Genomic DNA, 18,034 nt, shown 5'->3' with positions numbered 1-18,034 from the left:
AAATACATTGCACCGATTCATCAAATGGATAGGTACCTACTGACAAGCACTTTTTGACCTTGCAATGAAAAGAAAACATTCTTGGTTGCTAAGCCTACCAACAATGTTTGTTATCCTCCTGCAGCCTAGTGCGCAAAGTCGAAGGAGCCACAAATGATTCAAATAAATGATGCAGTATTTTCACCGAAATGATTGGAGCAAATCGGTTTAGGGACAAAATGTCGAAAGACAAAACGTCGAAACCCAAAACGTCGAATGCCAAAACGTCGAATTCCAAAACGTCGAAAGGGACAAAACGTCGAAAGCAGTAGTTTTTCTATCGAAGGTTCTTGGATAACTGGCGTTGCTAAGGAAAAAATGGTTGCGATGCGGATAGCGTTGGAAACAGAAAAATTTACAATTTTCATCACAGTAAGGATGGAACGGATTTCCCAGAAAAAAGTCAATCAACCATTCATTTCTGTCGAGAAAAGAAGAACGTAGTGCATCACTTGAAGCAAATCGAAATTAAAGCCTGAGTTAAAGAATCTTGAGAACCGGATTAGCATGTTGAATGAGAGGAATACAAACAACTGTGTCGTCGATGGTTGGTGCTAGGAATTGACTGTTCAAAAGGTTGTTTTTTGTATTTTTCATTGCTAGCGCCAACTGCTAGAATTTCAGAGCGATGTAAAAAGCCATTAGTCATTACCCTATTAGTGAATTCCTTATTCTTCAAAAATGTGCTCATTCTTTTGTCAATGGAATTGACAAAATGAATGGATTGATTGATCGTCTTTTCGGAAACAGATATTCACGATCACATGTATAGAAATCAGGAAATCCAGCAAGTATTCAATGTTAACTATTGAATTATCTTCTATACATTGATTTATTGTTTCTGTAGATTATTTTCACAGAAAAATTGACATAACAACTAGAGAATTATTAATTTAAAACATAGTCAATGGGATGGTACACAAATTATGTCACGCTCAATTTATTTTTTTAAACCAAGGGGGGATTTTGTCACGCTTTTTGTACGAGGCATCAAAAATTTGTGTAAGGCTTGTCACGATTGGCTTGATCTTCTCCCCCCCTCTTGGAGCGTATCATAAATTGTGCATGAGCCCTAACCAAACATTAACACTCAAAGCTTAAAACACTTGGTTTGGCTAACCAGCGACTAGGTGGCGATACTGCGCAAACGTCAAACTCGAACAAAAACGATACGAGTCCTTTCAATGTTTAACTAGAATAAGCACTTTACTGAGAGACTCAAACAATTATCTTATAACCTGATGATTAAAAATAATCTTTAACATTATATGCAAGTTTTGGCTAGTTTAATTCGATCCTTTTACAATCCTTTCCAAAACCAGCTAAATATTACGTTATCACGGTAATAACATTGGAAAAAATATATTTTTACTGCCTATACTATTCAATATCTGGTTTAGTATATGAATTCTACTTTACATTTTTATCTATTTTCGCTAACATTCGTAATTATTTTTGTTTTAGAAGTTTCTTCCTTTCGACGTTTTATCTTTTCGACATTTTGGCATTCGACGTTTTGGCATTCGACATTTTGTCTTTCGAGGTTTTGTCCTTTCGACGTTTCGTCCCTTCGACGTTTTGTCCTTTCGACGTTTTGGCATTCGACGTTTTGGCATTCGACATTTTGTCTTTCTACGTTTTGTCACCCAACCCCTCCTGCAGCCTAGTGCGCAAAGTCGAAGAAGCCACAAATGATTCCAATAAATGATGCAGTATTTTCACCGAAATGATTGGAGCAAATCAAAGCTTTGTTGGATTGGAAAATAAGGATAGTGTATTCTCTTTCTCCTTGTTTTGTACATCAAAGCAACGTAATGCAAAGGCAATTTTGAAGACTGGTAGACGACACACGAGATTTTCCTTCCCTGGAACGACGAAACCTGGCGGCTGTCGCATGAACACCTCCTCATCGAGTGAACCGTACAGGTAGGCCGTCTTTACGTCTAGATGACAAACGAGCATATTACTCTTCGCCGCTATCGAAAGAAAGGTACGGAACGTTGATTGGCAAGTCACGGGTGCGAAAACATCTCCAACGTCAACTCCGGAGCGCTGAGCGTAGCCTTGGGCTACCAGCCTCGCCTTATGTTTTACGATTTGGTTCTCTTCATTCCTCTTCTCCTTGTACACCCATTTTGAACCAATAGCCTTCTTGCCTTCAGGCAACGGGACCAACTTCCATGTTTTGTTCTTTCGATGAGACTCCAGCTCTTCCAGCATAGCTCCACGCCACACAGGGCCTTTCAAAGCTTCTTTGTGGTTGGCTGGACCTTCAACTGCACACGCGGCAAAACCTACGGCATATTCCAGGTCGTAATCTTCCAAATGACGCGGCTTTGCTCCAAGGTTCGGTCTACCCGACCGACGAACTCTCGGACTGGAACTTGCTTCAGGTTCTTCGACTTCATCATCTACTTCGGCTTCATAGTAATCTTCGGAGTAGTGTGTGGTCTTCCGATTCCATGGCATGCTCCTGCAGGGCGAGCGACGGAATCAAGACCAATCGTTTTCGGTCCGCGTGGCGCGAGTGCGAAAAGAGATTCGCGTTAGTAGTGTGTGGTCTTCCGATTCCATGGCATGCTCCTGCAGGGCGAGCGACGGAATCAAGACACATTGTTTTCGGTCCGCGTGGCGCGAGTGCGAAAAGAGATTCGCGTTAGTAGTGTGTGGTCTTCCGATTCCATGGCATGCTCCTGCAGGGCGAGCGACGGAATCAAGACACATTGTTTTCGGTCCGCGTGGCGCGAGTGCGAAAAGAGATTCGCGTTAATAGTGTGTGGTTTTCCGATTTCATGACATGCTCTTGCAGGGTGAGCGATGGAATCAAGACCAATCGTTTTCGGTCCACGTGGCGCGAGTGCGAAAAGAGATTCGCGTTAGTAGTGTGTGGTCTTCCGATTCCATGGCATGCTCCTGCAGGGCGAGCGACGGAATCAAGACCAATTGTTTCGGTCCGCGTGGCGCGAGTGCGAAAAAAGATTCGCGTTTCTCAGTTAGTATGTATGCTTCAAATAAAGCTGAAAATTGTGGCTGCTCAATCAAGGATGAAGGATCAATTGGTGAGCTCGTTTCATGCTTTTTTAATCTATAAAATATGTATGACCGCACATTTAATCGTTACAACGGTGGGGCATAAATATGATTATTCAACAAACTATGATTGGCTCGTCACTGTAAGTGTCGGCATAAACTCTAATTCATTTTTTTATATATAAAATCCCTTGCCTTTTACCTTATAAAAAAAGCCTTGAATGGTTCGGTCTGTTTGTCTGTGCTAGAAGTATAGACTAGCAAAACGTTAATTTTATTCAAAACACGTTGAATAGTTCGCCACTGTAAGTGTCGGCATAAGAATATTATTTCCCACCAATCCCACCTGACTGCAAGGACGTGGCCGGCGCCGTTATTGACCATGTATAAATAGAGGCACTGAATTATGCACACTGAAGAAGATTATGGCCAATCCCAGCCGAACTTCTAGTTGATTCTTTGTGCATCTTCACTGACTTTGGTCAATCACGGAATAGCAACCATTGATATGTGTAGTCAGTCTAAGCTAAGCTAAGCTAAGCTAAGCTAAGCTACTTCGGCTTCATAGTAATCTTCGTCAGTTTCATCAAACACTTCTCCCTTCTCTTCTTTGAAGGGAATCAAGTCAATCACTTCTTCTTTTTCTTCCACACTTTCAGTTTTCTTCTTCATTTCAGTCGATACTTCCACTGACGTCGACCCGTTGTCCATCTCGATGAAGCGAGCATCTCGGCTCACCGTGATCCGATCCATCTCGAGATCCACGAAGCGATACGCCTTCTGCTCCATCGCATAGCCAACAAACGTTAACTTTCTTGCTTTGCTATCCAGCTTCTTCCTCTTGGTATCAGGCACGTGGACATACGCTTGGCTACCGAAGACACGAATGTGGCTAAGATCGGGCTTTCTTCCCCACCAGAGCTCGTGAGGGGTTTTCTGGATTGCCCTTGATGGCAACCTGTTAGCATTGCTTCGCCCGAGAAGCGCTTTTCCATTCCCGCGTCGACCAACATACATGTCGCCATTTCCGTCAGCGACCTATTTTTGCGTTCGACAACGCCGTTCTGTTGTGGTGAATAGGGGGCGCTGTATTGCGATTGAATTCTTTGCTGCTTATAGAAACTGCGGAGCTCTTTGTTAATGAACTCTCCCCCTCCATCGGATCGGATAACCGATGGCTTGCGACCAAAAAGGTTCTCAACCCACTTTACATACTCTTTAATGATCCCAGCAGCCTCGGATTTGTGTTTCAGGAGGTAAGTCACCGTAAACCGACTGAAGTCATCTGTTATGGTCATCGCGTAACGGTTTCCGCTCGGTGTCTCATTGTCCATCGGTCCACAAAGGTCCGTGTGGACGATGTCCAGAATACGAGACGACTTCCTCTCGACAACCGGATTGAACGGTAGCCTTGCCGATTTACTCTCCAGGCAACTTTCACAAACTATTCTCAAACCGCAATCACTCACCTTGATTCCTGTAGCCAAGTCTTCCTTCAGAAGCCGTTCAGCAGCGGCCCAGTCACGGTGGCCGAGCCTCCTATGCCACTGATGCTGGCAGTCCACTTTATGCCGGTTTACCGACGCAGCCAACGACGCCTCTGCTACACGAAGGTAATAAATCCGCCGTGCCGAAATCCAGTGGCAACAACAGCACCACCAGCAGCTACAATTTCGCATCCGTCATTATCGAACGATATACGGAAACTCTTCTGTGCCAATTTTCCAACCGAAATTAAACTTGTGGAGAGTCCCGGCACGAATTTCACCTCATTCACTTCAATTTTCATGGCTTCGCTGGAACCTTCAACACCAAACACTACACCACTTCCTTCACCCAGGATTTGGGTTTTCTTGCCATCTGCCATCGTGATAAATCCAACCGAAAACTCCTCCAACGAATCGAAAAACGAACGATCGTTGGTCATATGCGTGCTGGCGCCACTGTCAATGACACAACTGCATGATTTCCTATCACCGACGACAAAAGCAACACCTCGCGATTCACTCTGGACAGCTTTGGCTTTTCCGGATCCACTACCACTTGCACTGGACGAATCCCCTTCCTTCTTCTGAGTGGCCAGAAACTTCCGGCAATTTCGTTTGATATGGCCGGTCTTCTTGCAGAAGTTACAAGTGCAAAAATCACCAATCGACTTGCCTTCCGCGGATCGCATCGCCTTTTCGATCTTAACAGATCCACTACCTTTTCTTTCGAGCTGCCGATTATACTCATCGACGAGCTTCGACTTGACGACATCAAGCGAGATGTCATCGTCAGACCGACTGTCTAGCGCGGTAACTAAACCGCCGTACGAAACCGGTAGGCTCCTGAGAAACATACAAATTTTAGTGTCCTTGTCCAAGGTTGTACCGACCGCATCAAGGCGATCGAATAAATCATCAAACTCGCGCAAATGATTTTCGATATTCCCGTTCTCGGCGAGATTCGACGCACACAGTTTCTTCAAAAGCGAGACCCGAACGGACCGAGTCGTATTTTGATGGTAATTTTTCAAAGCGTTGAACGCGTCGCGCGCGAAAACACAATTCTTAACGAGCGACAACTGGCTGTCTTCCAACAACAAAATAATCGTCGCTTTAGCCTTGCGATCGTTCTTCTTCCACTCTTCGGTGCGGCCTGCTTCGTCGGGGAGAGCATCTTCGACAATGCCCCACAAATCATCCCGAGCCAAAAGCATCTCTACCCGCACTTTCCACATTTGCCAGTTGCAACCGTTCAACTTGGCGATCGAAAATTTTGCCTCACTCATCGTCACCAACACACTGCGCACGGAGTGAACTAATGCAGTTCTCCTCTTCTCACTTGCAATACTGTACCACTTTCGCTTTTCACACCAGCAGACTTGCCGGCCGTATTCTCACCAACACACGCACACTTGTCCCCGTCGCTTTCTAACGACACTTGCCCTGCCGATGCAGTGGCGAAGTCACAAAAGCACTATTCGGCTCTTCCCGGCCGAATCTTCTAACTACCGAATTAATTCCTTCTTTGGCCACTTGCTGGGCCCAAAACCTGTCGGCGGAGTACAGGATCACACAGCGGAATGCCAGCGAAGGATATTCGGAATAGTTGAGTAGGAATTACACGTGAGATCTACGATTTAACAGATATTGCGAATATTTAGTAAAATTTTACTTTCGTCGAGTTAGTTGCGCGCCGGCCAGTTACGCGCCAGGATTACGCGCTGCCCAGATCCATTGTGTGTGTCCAACGAAAACGAGCACAAATGTCAAAACTGGTCTACCAGCTGACCGTTGTGAAGTGCATGCAATGCAATGCATGCTGCAAGGTACGGGTATAAATTTTGGTCCGTTTAAAAATCAATTGACTGTGATACAAACGTTGCGAAAACTTTTCTTAATTTTTCTGTGCTATTATTAATTGTGCGCCAGGTAGTTGCGTGCAGTGTTGTGTGGATTGAATGCTACCGTTAAGGCCCAAGTAAAAATGGAGCAAATGTCAAAAGTGAAAAAGCAGTTTTCGTCGTTAAAATCAACAAATCGAAAAAAAAACACACAGCTGTTTAATTTGCAAAATGAAAAGGCTGTGTGTTTTTATTTTTTCCGATTTGTTGATTTCAAGGGCGAAAACTGCTTTTTCATTTTTGACATTTGCTTCATTTTTACTTGCACCTTAAGGGCAGATTTGCTCTTAGCAGGGAAAATAAGCGCGCTGTTCATGATAAGAGATTCACCCTGGCGCATAACTGATTGACTGTCACAAAAAAGAGAGAAACTAAAATATATCTCAAGAAGTGCAATACTTTATTCAGCGAATGAAAAACACTACGCGCACGTAGTAGCGTACTTTGCTTGTGAGCTTTTCTCTCTAGCGAAGATCACACCATAAACAAGGTGCGTGCGCACGGAAGGTGCATATATCAAGGTTCGGCGTAAGTGGTACAAAGTATATTGATGTAAGAGGTGAACATTGTACCTTCCCACATGATTGACAGCATTTTCAACCTAAACAAACTTGTCGAAGAAATCTTCCTTCTAAATTATCAGGATCTTGAGATACAATGATTTACATGGACCGGAAGTCGCCATCTTGGATTTCAAAATGTTCAATTGACAGCAATTCAACCTGAACAAACTTGTCGAATAAATTGTCCTTCGAAATTATCAGAATCTTGAGATACGATGATTTCCATGAATCGGAAGTCGCCATATTGCTTTCTAGGCCGCCGTCTTGGAGCATGAGCATAGATGACCGTACAATTCGTAGTTGCTACTCCGTGGTTGACCAGAACAATCGAAGCTGCACAGAGATTTAATGAATGGCGCTTGGGATTAGCTTACCATTCTTCAATGTGCACAAATCGAGTGCTCAAATTAAAAAGTCAATAACGGCGCCGGCCACGTCCTTGCGATCATCGGGGAAGGGGAGGAATATTAGTTCGACAACCGCTATTACTAGAGACCGAGATCATCTCTGCATCTCCACAGTTGTCATGGAAAGAATATTGGGTTAGTGCTATGGGAATCACCAGTGGTTGGTGATGCGATCCATGATATAATCACGCCTAATCTGATTCGCAATATAATTCGATAATCGCGTTTTACGCCGAACAAGTGTTCATCACTCGCCCACGCAAATGCAAGTGTCGCGATCAATAAATCAATCACTACTAACGATCCGCGGCGCGTTTTTTTTTTCACTACTCGACCGATGTGCGACATGTTTGATCCTATCCTCATCGCCCGCCCCGCAGGAGCAAGCGTCAAGGTCGATGGATCAAACAGAACTAATCGATCACGGCACTTTTTCACTTTACTCGACCGACGCGCGATACGTTTGATCCTGCCCTCGTCGCCCGCCCCCGCATGAGCAAGCATCAAGGTCGAAGGATCAAAAAGAACTCTGTTTTCTAGGCCGTCTTCTTGGATTCCAGAAATTAGTTGACGTCAATTTTCAACCTGAACAAACTTTTCTTCCTTCTTAATGATCAGGATCTTTAGATACAATGATTTTCATGGACCGGAAGTCGCCATCTTGTTTTCTAGGCCACCATCTTGGATTCCGAAATGTTCAATAGACTGCAATTTTCAACCTGAACAAACTTGTCGAAGAAATCTTCCTTCTAAATGATCAGGATCTTGAGATACAATGATTTTCATGAGCCGACATCTTGGCGACATCTTGTTTTCTAGGCCGCCATCTTGGATTCCAAAATGTTGAATTGAAAGCGATTTTCAACCTGGACAAACTTGTAGAAAAAATCGTGCTTCTAAATGATCAGGATGTTGAGATACAAAGATTGTCATGAACTGGAAGTCGCCATCTTGTTTTCCAGGCCGCCATCTTGTTTTCCAGGCCGCCATCTTGGATTACAAAATGTTTGATTGACAGTAATTTTCAACCTGAAAAAACTTGTAGAAGAAATCGTCCTTCTAACAGTGATGCTAAGACTCATTTTTCAATCCCCTGTATCCCCTGTAATCCCCTTTGATCGAAAACATTTATCCGAATAGATCAGTGTGCTATTCATGATATCTTTAGGGGTAGTACAGCATCCTGATGAAAAATTGTACGAAGTTTGTTACATTTAGCAGATCCAGAAAATACGTGCGGCCCGCGGGCCGCGCTTTGGCCACCACGGTTCTAAATGATCAGGATCTTGAGATACCAGCATATATATGTAGAGTTTATGCATAGTTTGTATGCTCACTTGCGCCGCCTAGCGGTTGAATTCCTAAAAAAAATAAACTCGCCAAGGGGTAGTCCTTTAACTATGTAACAACTTTGCTGAAGACACCGTTCTTCTATCTATTGAAAATCACAAGAATATTTAACATTGAAGTAAAACTAGCTTCAACAACTACTTGGCACCTCCATCCTGCAGGCGGTGACGGCTTTGTGCACCGTGATGCCAGATTAAAAAATGGCAAATCATGCGTATAAAATTTACGGTGCTTCCAAATTTTATAACTCGTTTATTTGAAGAGATTCTAGAAAGATGTGTTCTAACGAAATGTTCACTATTTTGAGGTCAACTCGGCTTTTAATACTCCGAACCTGAAATTTCCAACGCAACTTGGAAGTAACTTTGCCAAGTGAGATATTCAGAACTTTTCATAAAAAACATACTAAGCGTATTAAATTTTCAATTTAGTTTTAACCTTATATTCTAGCTTAGTAAATCTTTAAAAAAAATTTTACCCTCTTAGATATTTTATTTGATGAATGACTTAAATTCTAAATCTCAAATTCCGGGTGTTTCAACAATGTTTTTACAATGACTTCATTTGACATTCATCCTTGACAGGATTATAAGAAAGGCAGGCTTTTTACAAAATCTTGAACGGAATTTTAAAGTATTGTGGACACGACTTTCAGAACACAATTCTGAACACGAAATTCCTTGACTGAATGGAGCAGAGTGCCATTCGAATTAACATTTCTTCTCAACTGCGTACTGCGATCAAAGAAATGTGATTCTATTAACCATTATATGCCAGTAATTTCCCACGTATCTTGATTGGCGATTACTTTTCTTGTCTGCAGCAAATCAGCCTTAACATTCACAAGATTCTCACAGACTTTTTACCAGGATTCCATAGCCAGGATTTTCATATTTTTTTAGAATCCTGGGCAAGATTACAACATAACGCTATGTAACATTTTGCCAAAACACTTAACGAATTTATAATAAAATCATGAGCAGGTTTCTTTTGAAATACTTTTTAACATTTTCAAAGATTTCTATGTGGCATTTCAAAATGATTATTGAGTGAGATTCTGAAGGAATCCTAGGCACGATTCTTGTAAAATCTTGGGCATTCTGACCAAGATTTTCGTAAAAGTTTGATCAGGATTTTAGCACATCCCGGTTCATGCTAATAATATTAGGTCGGATTCTGACAGAATTCGGAGTACGATTGAAAAAAAACCTGGGTATTATTCTCACAGGATCTAACATTTTTGAGGTAGATTCTTCAAAATATTCTGGACTAGATTAGCAGCAAAAATTTACTTCATTCACAGATTTTTGTCAGGTTTTATGAACTTCATTTACTGACTTTTGTCAGAATTGTTGGGAATATTTGTGCGTTTGAAAATATTGTCCTCGACACAAAATTCAAAAAGGTTGGGCAGGCCTAGTTTGGCTGTTTTGGACATTGGTAAGGAAAGGGGGTATGTTTGAAATGGGTTTTGTGTATGCTGGTCAAAAAAATTGTTATCTTCTCAAGACCCCCAATGTTCCTAGAAATAATTTCTCGCTACGCCACTGCATCATATAAATAAAACAACGAAAAAAGATAATATTGTAGTTCTTTTATAGCAGATTTCATTGTTTTAGTGATTCGATTATCCGGTGGATTTGATTATCAGGAATGAATAAAATCGATGCTCCGGATAATCGAGTCCCGGGAAACTTCGTCTTGCCATCAAGTAGGCTGTTGTAAAACGTCATGTTGTCCCCCATACAAAATGGCAAATAAGTCTTTTTGCAATTTCTCATCGTAATAGGCTGTTTTTCATCACGCCAATCTGTCATGAAACGGCCTACTTTCCTGCACTGAAGTATGCAGTGCGGGAATAGTCATTACCTAACTGCTGTAATGATTCATTACGCAACGCTTTCTCATTACGCAACTATTTTGAGTTGCGTAATGAATCATAACATAACAATTTTTCATAAATTATAAAATAATGGTGAATGCATTCCGGCATAATTTCTGATACCTTCAAGTTGTCTTTTACGAAATTGCAAAAAATGTTGTACGTAACTCGTTGCAGAACTCGATTTTTGCAGCACTCGTCGTAATTATCCTACTCGGCAAGCCTCGTAGGATAAATGTACGACTCGTGCTGTAAAAATCATCATTCTGCAACTTGTTCCGTAAACTACTATTTCCCGTTTTCCCAATTATTCCGAAGACTTTTCCAAACTTTTTCCTCGCACTATCACGTCGCATCTCTTGTCGAATGCAACTGTGAAAACTTTACGTCGATTCGTTCTCAAGCCATTTCGTAATATAAAAACACCACTCAATTTTTATGTATATAGAAGATTTCCAAGATTCTAACAATTTACTCGAGGAAAACATCTCATGTCAACGTGAATCATTCAGATTCCCAAGTAATTCTGCAATGGCAAATGTTATTCTGTGTATTAGATTTGATTTTAATTTAGTGTTGGCGTAAGTTAATTTTACTTCGAAAGAACTATTTGTGCGTAAGCAAAAGTAATTAACAGCATAGTAATCTCTGCGTTTACATGGGTTTTTGCAATGGTGGTTTGCACATGGAAAGTATGTGCGAAAGCAATACACTATTGCCAATCTTTGTTTACATTGAAAGCATGATTAACTCAAATGGAATCAATAGTCCTGAGACATACATTTCATGTGTCACTTTCATCTCGAATGTATTTATTATGCACATCAGGGGTGATTTGCAGCATGGATCAGAGATATTTTTTATAAATATTTATATTTTAAAATCAAACAAAATCTAGTTAATTTCACGGAAAAAAAAAATTGTTAAAATAAAACAAAATGTAGTTAATTTCAAACAAAACTCAACTTCGAATATTGCAATAACAAAATATTAGTTTGCTTAAACATTGTCACATGGTTGGAACAAATTGAATTATTGAGTTGAAGTTTTTGCGAGAAATAAATTAAAACTCACCAATTTCTTGTTTGCAACAATCAAAATTTTGGTTGTTCCGTTCGGCAGTTCTCGAAACAACCAACTCCTTAGGTTATTTCAAACTAGAAGGTTTAGTTTGGATAAAACAATTCTTAGGGATGGTACACAAATTATGTCACGCTAAATTTAAGCTTTTTGGACCCCCTCTTTGTCACGTTTTTTGTTTGAGTTCCCAGAGATTTTGGTAAGGCTTGTCACGCTTGGCTTGACCCCCCCCTCGGAGCGTGACGTAATTTGTGCATGGCCCCTTAGATTGAAATATTGAGATTGAGATATATTTTTTTAACAATAAAAAATCAGTCATTTTTCATCGGCACACAGTGTAGATCTCAGCGCATTAGATTGTTAATGTTTAAAAAAAATCATAACTTTTGAACAGCTCAACCGATTTCCAATCTTTTTTTATGGAATGAAAGCTTAAGATTTCAACTTTTCAGAAAAATAGAAACAAAAAGAAAACTTAGAAAAAATATTTTTTTTACATTAACACATATGAAATTTTCTAAACAAAACTAAAAATTTTTATATTTTTTCACGTTTAAACATATTTTTATCAGATTTTTCAATTTTGTCTGGAAAGTTGAAATTTTAAGCTTTCATTCCATAAAAAAGATTGGAAATCGGTAATCACATCACACCTCCATGCGTCACCGTTCCTTGGATGTGGCGCTCCTGAAGCTCGAGCTGTCTAACCGAAAGCAGCGGGCTCGTGTGTGGTGCAGAGCGCCACATCCAAGGAACGGTGAAGCATGAAGGAGGAAATGTGATGGTCTGGGGGTGTTTTTCATGGGGTGGAGTAGGAAGCCTCGTGAAAATCGACGGAATAATGACGGCAGATTCCTACATTAACATCTTGCGGGAAAATCTGGAGGTTTCGCTGATCCAGACGGGCCTTGAAGAGAAATTCATATTTCTCTAGAACAACGACCCGAAGCATACTTGAAAGAAGACCAAGTCTTTCTTCCGGTCTTGTCGGATTAAACCGCTGGAATGGCCTCCACAAAGCCCAGACCTCAACCCCATCCAGAATTTGTAGGCGATTCTCGATGCCAGGGTTGAAAAAACTGGTGTTACCAACAAAAATAATTATTTTGAAGCCTTGGAGCGCGCCTGGGAAGAACTAGATCCACAACACCTACAAAACCTGGTGAAAAGCATGCCGAAGCGCCTCCAGCAAGTCCTTAAGGCCAAAGGAGGACACATTAACTATTAAATTGCTTTTTATTTTTCTCAAATCATCTTTTCTGGAGCTAAGAAGGAAGTGGGCACTTATTTTTGTCACTACTTTTTTTTCAATACAAATTGATTTTCTTTTTCTTTGAGTAAAATTCTGTTTTTTTATCAAAATTTCGTAAGTGCAACTTTAAAATAATATCAAAAATAAAATATCAAAGAGGATTTAAGTGTGTTAACTTTAATTTGAACCAATTCAATGAGAGAAGTGCGAAAACTGGTAAGGTGGGCACTTTATTTTGCCTCTCAATGTATATATATATATATATATATATATATGTATATATATATATATATATATATATATATATATATATATATATATATATATATATATATATATATATATATATATATATATATATATATATATATATATATATATATATATATATATATATATATATATATATATATATATATATATATATATATATATATATATATATATATATATATATATATATATATATATATATATATATATATATATATATATATATATATATATATATATATATATATATATATATATATATATATATATATAATGATAGTTGCCACCAGTAGTTTATAAACGTCTTTTAGAACGAAACGAAACGCAAAATTTCATGCACAAGTATTGATGGTATCTATTTTAGTTCAAAAGTTATTGAAGTTTTTATGCTAAATATTCTTCGTTTTTCAGGACATTTCATTAGAGTTACAAAACAACACATTTGTATTTTTTTATGCTGTCAGAAGATATTTTTTATGTTTGCCCCATTCAGAGATATTCACAATCAAAGTAGGCATGATTTTGTGAGGAAAACAAGAATAACTCCCAAACGGAAGAAGATAGCGAGTTTCTTCACTCACCAAATTACGCATTTTTTAAAGTTCTAAATGTGTTTCATAGACTACTTTAATGATATATTAGAATTGAAACCGCTAGAGCCAGAAAACCAGTTTTGTTCGGACCGAAAAAAGCTCTTCAAATAAAGAAGTTAGTTCCCACAATTTCTATGAAAATATGCTCCACCATAATTTTCAATAACACCAAACAAAGGGCTTAACTAATACAAACAACTTTGAAGAAGACCGTTATCGTCTAATGTTTCATTCTAAAGCTCAAAATGCAACTGTCCGGGTAAAATCCCGGAGGATTTTTTTAAAAATGTCTGAAGAATTCCATAGAACCCCCACTGAAATAGTGTAGTATTCAAAATAACAGCACAAGTATCCGAAATCCAACAGTACAGCTACCACCACATTATTGATGTATGTTAAAATCAATTGTACTGGAGAATTAATAATGAAATATGTGTTCCAACGTCTTCAAGAAATTGGGTTGTTTAACCTTTCGGTCGTCGCGCGAATTTTTGTAACGCGAGTAGTCGCGCGTTGTACTTTGTACAACACCCTTGGTTTTACGAATATCTCAGGAGTCTGACCACTTAGAAAGGTGACGTCTTCGGCAAAGTTATTCAGTAGCTCAAGGGCTATCATTATTTTAGCCAAGAAATTCGAAATTTTGCCACTAGGCGGCGCTAGTGAGCATGAAACTTTTGTATCGTAGATCTTAGGATCCTGACCACTTAGAAAGATGGGGTCTTCGGCAAAGTTGCTCGGTAACTTATGTACTATCATGATTGAGTTAGTTGATTCAAAATTTTGCCACCAGGCAGCGCTAGTGAGTATAAAACATTTGTTTTCTCATATATCTTAGAAGCCTGATTACTTAGAAAGATGGCGTTTTCGGCAGAGTTGTTCAGTAGTTCAAATTATTTCTTTATTTAATACTAAAAGTTCGAGATTTTGTAAAATAATGATAGTTCCTGAGCTTCTGAACAACTTTGCTGAAGCTGCCTGTCTAAAAAGTCAAGATCCTGCAGTATCCGAAAAACAAAAATTTTATGCTCACTAGCGCCGCCTGGTGGCAAAATATTTTATTTCTTCCATCAAATAATGATAGTCCTTGAGCTACTGAACTACTTTGCCGAAGACACTATTTTTCTAAGTGGTCAGGCTCCTGAGATATCTGCAAACAAAAGTTTCATGCACACTAGCGCCGCCTAGTGGCAAAATTTTGAATCAACTAGCTCGAACAATGATAGTCCTTAACTTACTAAACAACTTTGCCGAAGACGCCATCCTTCTAAATGATCAGGATCCTGATATATTTGCAAAACAAAAGTAAAACTTCCATGCTCACTAGTGCCACCTAGCGGTCAAATTCCGAATTAAATGCGGTACCATCAGATAGCGCTTCACATCCAGAACAACTTTCCTAAAGACCTCACCTTTCTATATTATCTGGATTTTGAGATATACCGATTTCAAACTGTGGTTTACTCGAACCGTATATAGTGCGTTCATTATTATGCGTCTTCCATGTACATTTGTTGATTTTACCGCATTATAAAGCGTCATACTGTAAATAAAAACCGTCGAGTATTATTCTTAAGAAGATTCTTGTGGAATACATTTTGGTTTGGTGTCGATAGATATCTTTGCTGCAAAATGATAGAATATAAATCACAACTGTTGTACAAAGTACAACAGCGCGACAGCCCGAAGGTTAACAATGAGAAAATTACATTTTTTTGTAGATTGATCAAAAGAGCACATTTTTCAAAGTATAACACAATTTTATTGCGCTTGAATATCTTAATTTTGACATTATAAATAATTACACAGCGTAACAAAAATGCCATTTTTGCGTATCTCAAGGATTTTTATGTGTCTGTACTAGATTTGAGGATGCTGAATATGATGCTGTTCTAAGAAAAGTTCCAGCACGTCACAATTTTTAGCTGCAGGTCGCCAAACTTGTATAAAACACTGGTTTCATTAATGTTTACAATCAATTTAAATTATGATTTCTCAAACCTTTTTGTGATCTAATCCACGAAACATGCAAAATACGACTTTAATTTTCATTTAAGATTCAATTTGGTGGAAATTGCATGATTAAATTTTGATTAAATCGATTTTGTGCTACATGCTTGCTATCTCCATTCAAAATTCTTCGTTTCTCTTACATGAAAAAACCATCAAAAAATAACTTTTGAGCATCGAAAGTATTATTATTTTTGTTGATAAGTATTTTGAATTCTGTGGCAAATAAAGCAAATAAATTGCCATACAAGCTGGAAAACTTACATACAAGCTGGAAAACTTACATACAAGCTGGCTGAAATAGCCAAATTTTCCATTTTCAAGCGATTTCCATGCTAACTTCAAACGGGTTTCAAAATAGTTTAAGGACAAGGAAAATTATGAAACTTTGGATTCCAGCTCAATATTAACCGTAGAATCAGAATAGGGTAAGTGTACCAGTTATGGACATAGTGGTTCCCTATTTCGCCAAACGTGATTACTTGAATGTCTTCAAATTTTGAAAATTTTTGTGAGTTGTAGTAGTTCGATTTAAGATATATCTTGGTGTTAAAGCATTCAAAAAGACTTAAAATGTAAAAGTTATCAAAATGTCACTTATGGCCAAATAGGGAACCACTATGGCCATAACTGGTACACTTTTCCTATGTGAAAAAAACTGGATGCCCCTAAACAAGCCAATTCAAGAAAGTCTAGAACTTCAAAAAATATTGAGCAAAACAAAATCCGGTTTCACGTGTGAACCGAGTAAACACTTTCTGCTGAATATTTAAGCAACCTGAGCAACGCTCGTGAATTCGATCAGGGAAAAATAAGTTTGAAGATTTTTTGAACTCAAATTTAGGTTCGATTTTGATTTAATTCCTTAAATGACGGACCCTTAGGACGTTTACTTACCCCGTTTTAGAAACACATATAAAAATATATGGGAAAATCATATAGTAACTGAATAAAACAATGTGTAATAATACTTTAATATTATTTAAATACAAACCTATCAAGGATAAATGCGCTGTTCCATGACTTTCTTTGATGAAGAAATGACCTCCGTAGTCATGAGGGTGTAGCTTAGTACTGGAATCGTCTATTGTTTTCCTTATTTTTTCTCCATAATCAGGCGACGTCATTTTCTGAACAAGCTGGAAGCAGAAATAATCAAATAATATACATATTTACAGGCTATTTGGTTCAAACATTTTAATAATTTGAGGGTTAATAAGTCTCCAGGAGATATGAAAAAGTGCCCATGAAACTGTAACTCACGGCTGTTCACCGGCAGCTACAGTCAGCTTAAGGAGAGTTCACAGAAGATGACACTTCCCAGCGGCTAACAAGACTCTGTATACTAGGCCGTCCCTTATTTTTCGAAAATGCGAAATGTTATAGGTTCGTCATTGCAAAGTGCTCGTTTTGGTAATAAAAAAATCAGGTAAAAATTTGAATTTCGTACGTGGACGCTAAGTGATCCCCCAACGGCCCTGAAGGTATTAGGCGTTGATGACCCCGTGCGCAAAATCGAGCTCGCTATTCTAGTGCACGCAGCATGAGTACGAAAAGCCACCAGTAACAAATTGTTCTGCGCGCGTTGATAATCAGTATAGAAGTTTGTTTTCCTTGGGATGATTCAAATATTACGTAACGCAAAATTAGAGCCCCCTCCCTTCCCCACGTAACAGCTTTTGTATGAAAAATATAAAATTTTTGTATGGACCGTAACACTACGGAAGACTCACTCCCTCCCCCTGTTGCGTTACGTAATATTTGAACGATCCCTTTGTAGTTCTGAATTTATGTCAGCGTGCAGTGTTATGAAGATATCCACAGCATAAAATATTATTTTACTTAAAATTCAATGCTGAATATCAATTTGTTACTGCAACGAGCTCGATTTGGCGCATGAGGGTCATCTACACCTAATACCTTTAGGGTCGTTGGGGTCCACTTAGCGTCCACGTACGGACTTCAAATTTTTACCTGATTTTTTTCTTACCAAAACGAGCACTTTACAATGACGATCCTATAACATTTCGCATTTTTGAAAAATAACGGACGGCCTACTGTATACCCTTATCTCTAGGGTCGGCACGCTTATCCTATGCTGATTCGCGGATTCAGGAAAGCACTGGGGTTGCCGTTTCACACTCTCTTCTTCTTCTTTTTCTATTTC

The 18,034-nt window shown here is 39.0% G+C and overlaps 1 protein-coding gene across 3 annotated transcripts in view; it reads right to left on the bottom strand.

The window, feature by feature from the left end:
- LOC23687751 (gamma-glutamyltranspeptidase 1) overlaps positions 1-18,034 on the bottom strand; it is a 698,533-nt gene that overhangs the window by 177,471 nt on the left and 503,028 nt on the right. For all 3 annotated transcript variants that reach the window (XM_021851045.1, XM_021851035.1, XM_021851054.1), the window contains exon 10: positions 16,862-17,006. In XM_021851045.1, coding sequence (XP_021706737.1) covers positions 16,862-17,006 — 145 coding nt within the window. The remainder of the gene's footprint in view (positions 1-16,861; positions 17,007-18,034) is intronic.

Source organism: Aedes aegypti, chromosome 1 (assembly GCF_002204515.2).
Source record: "Aedes aegypti strain LVP_AGWG chromosome 1, AaegL5.0 Primary Assembly, whole genome shotgun sequence".
In the NCBI taxonomy this organism is placed as follows: Eukaryota; Metazoa; Arthropoda; class Insecta; order Diptera; family Culicidae; genus Aedes; species Aedes aegypti.
Note: the sequence above shows the minus strand (reverse complement) of the source record. Positions and strands in the feature narration are given on the sequence as shown.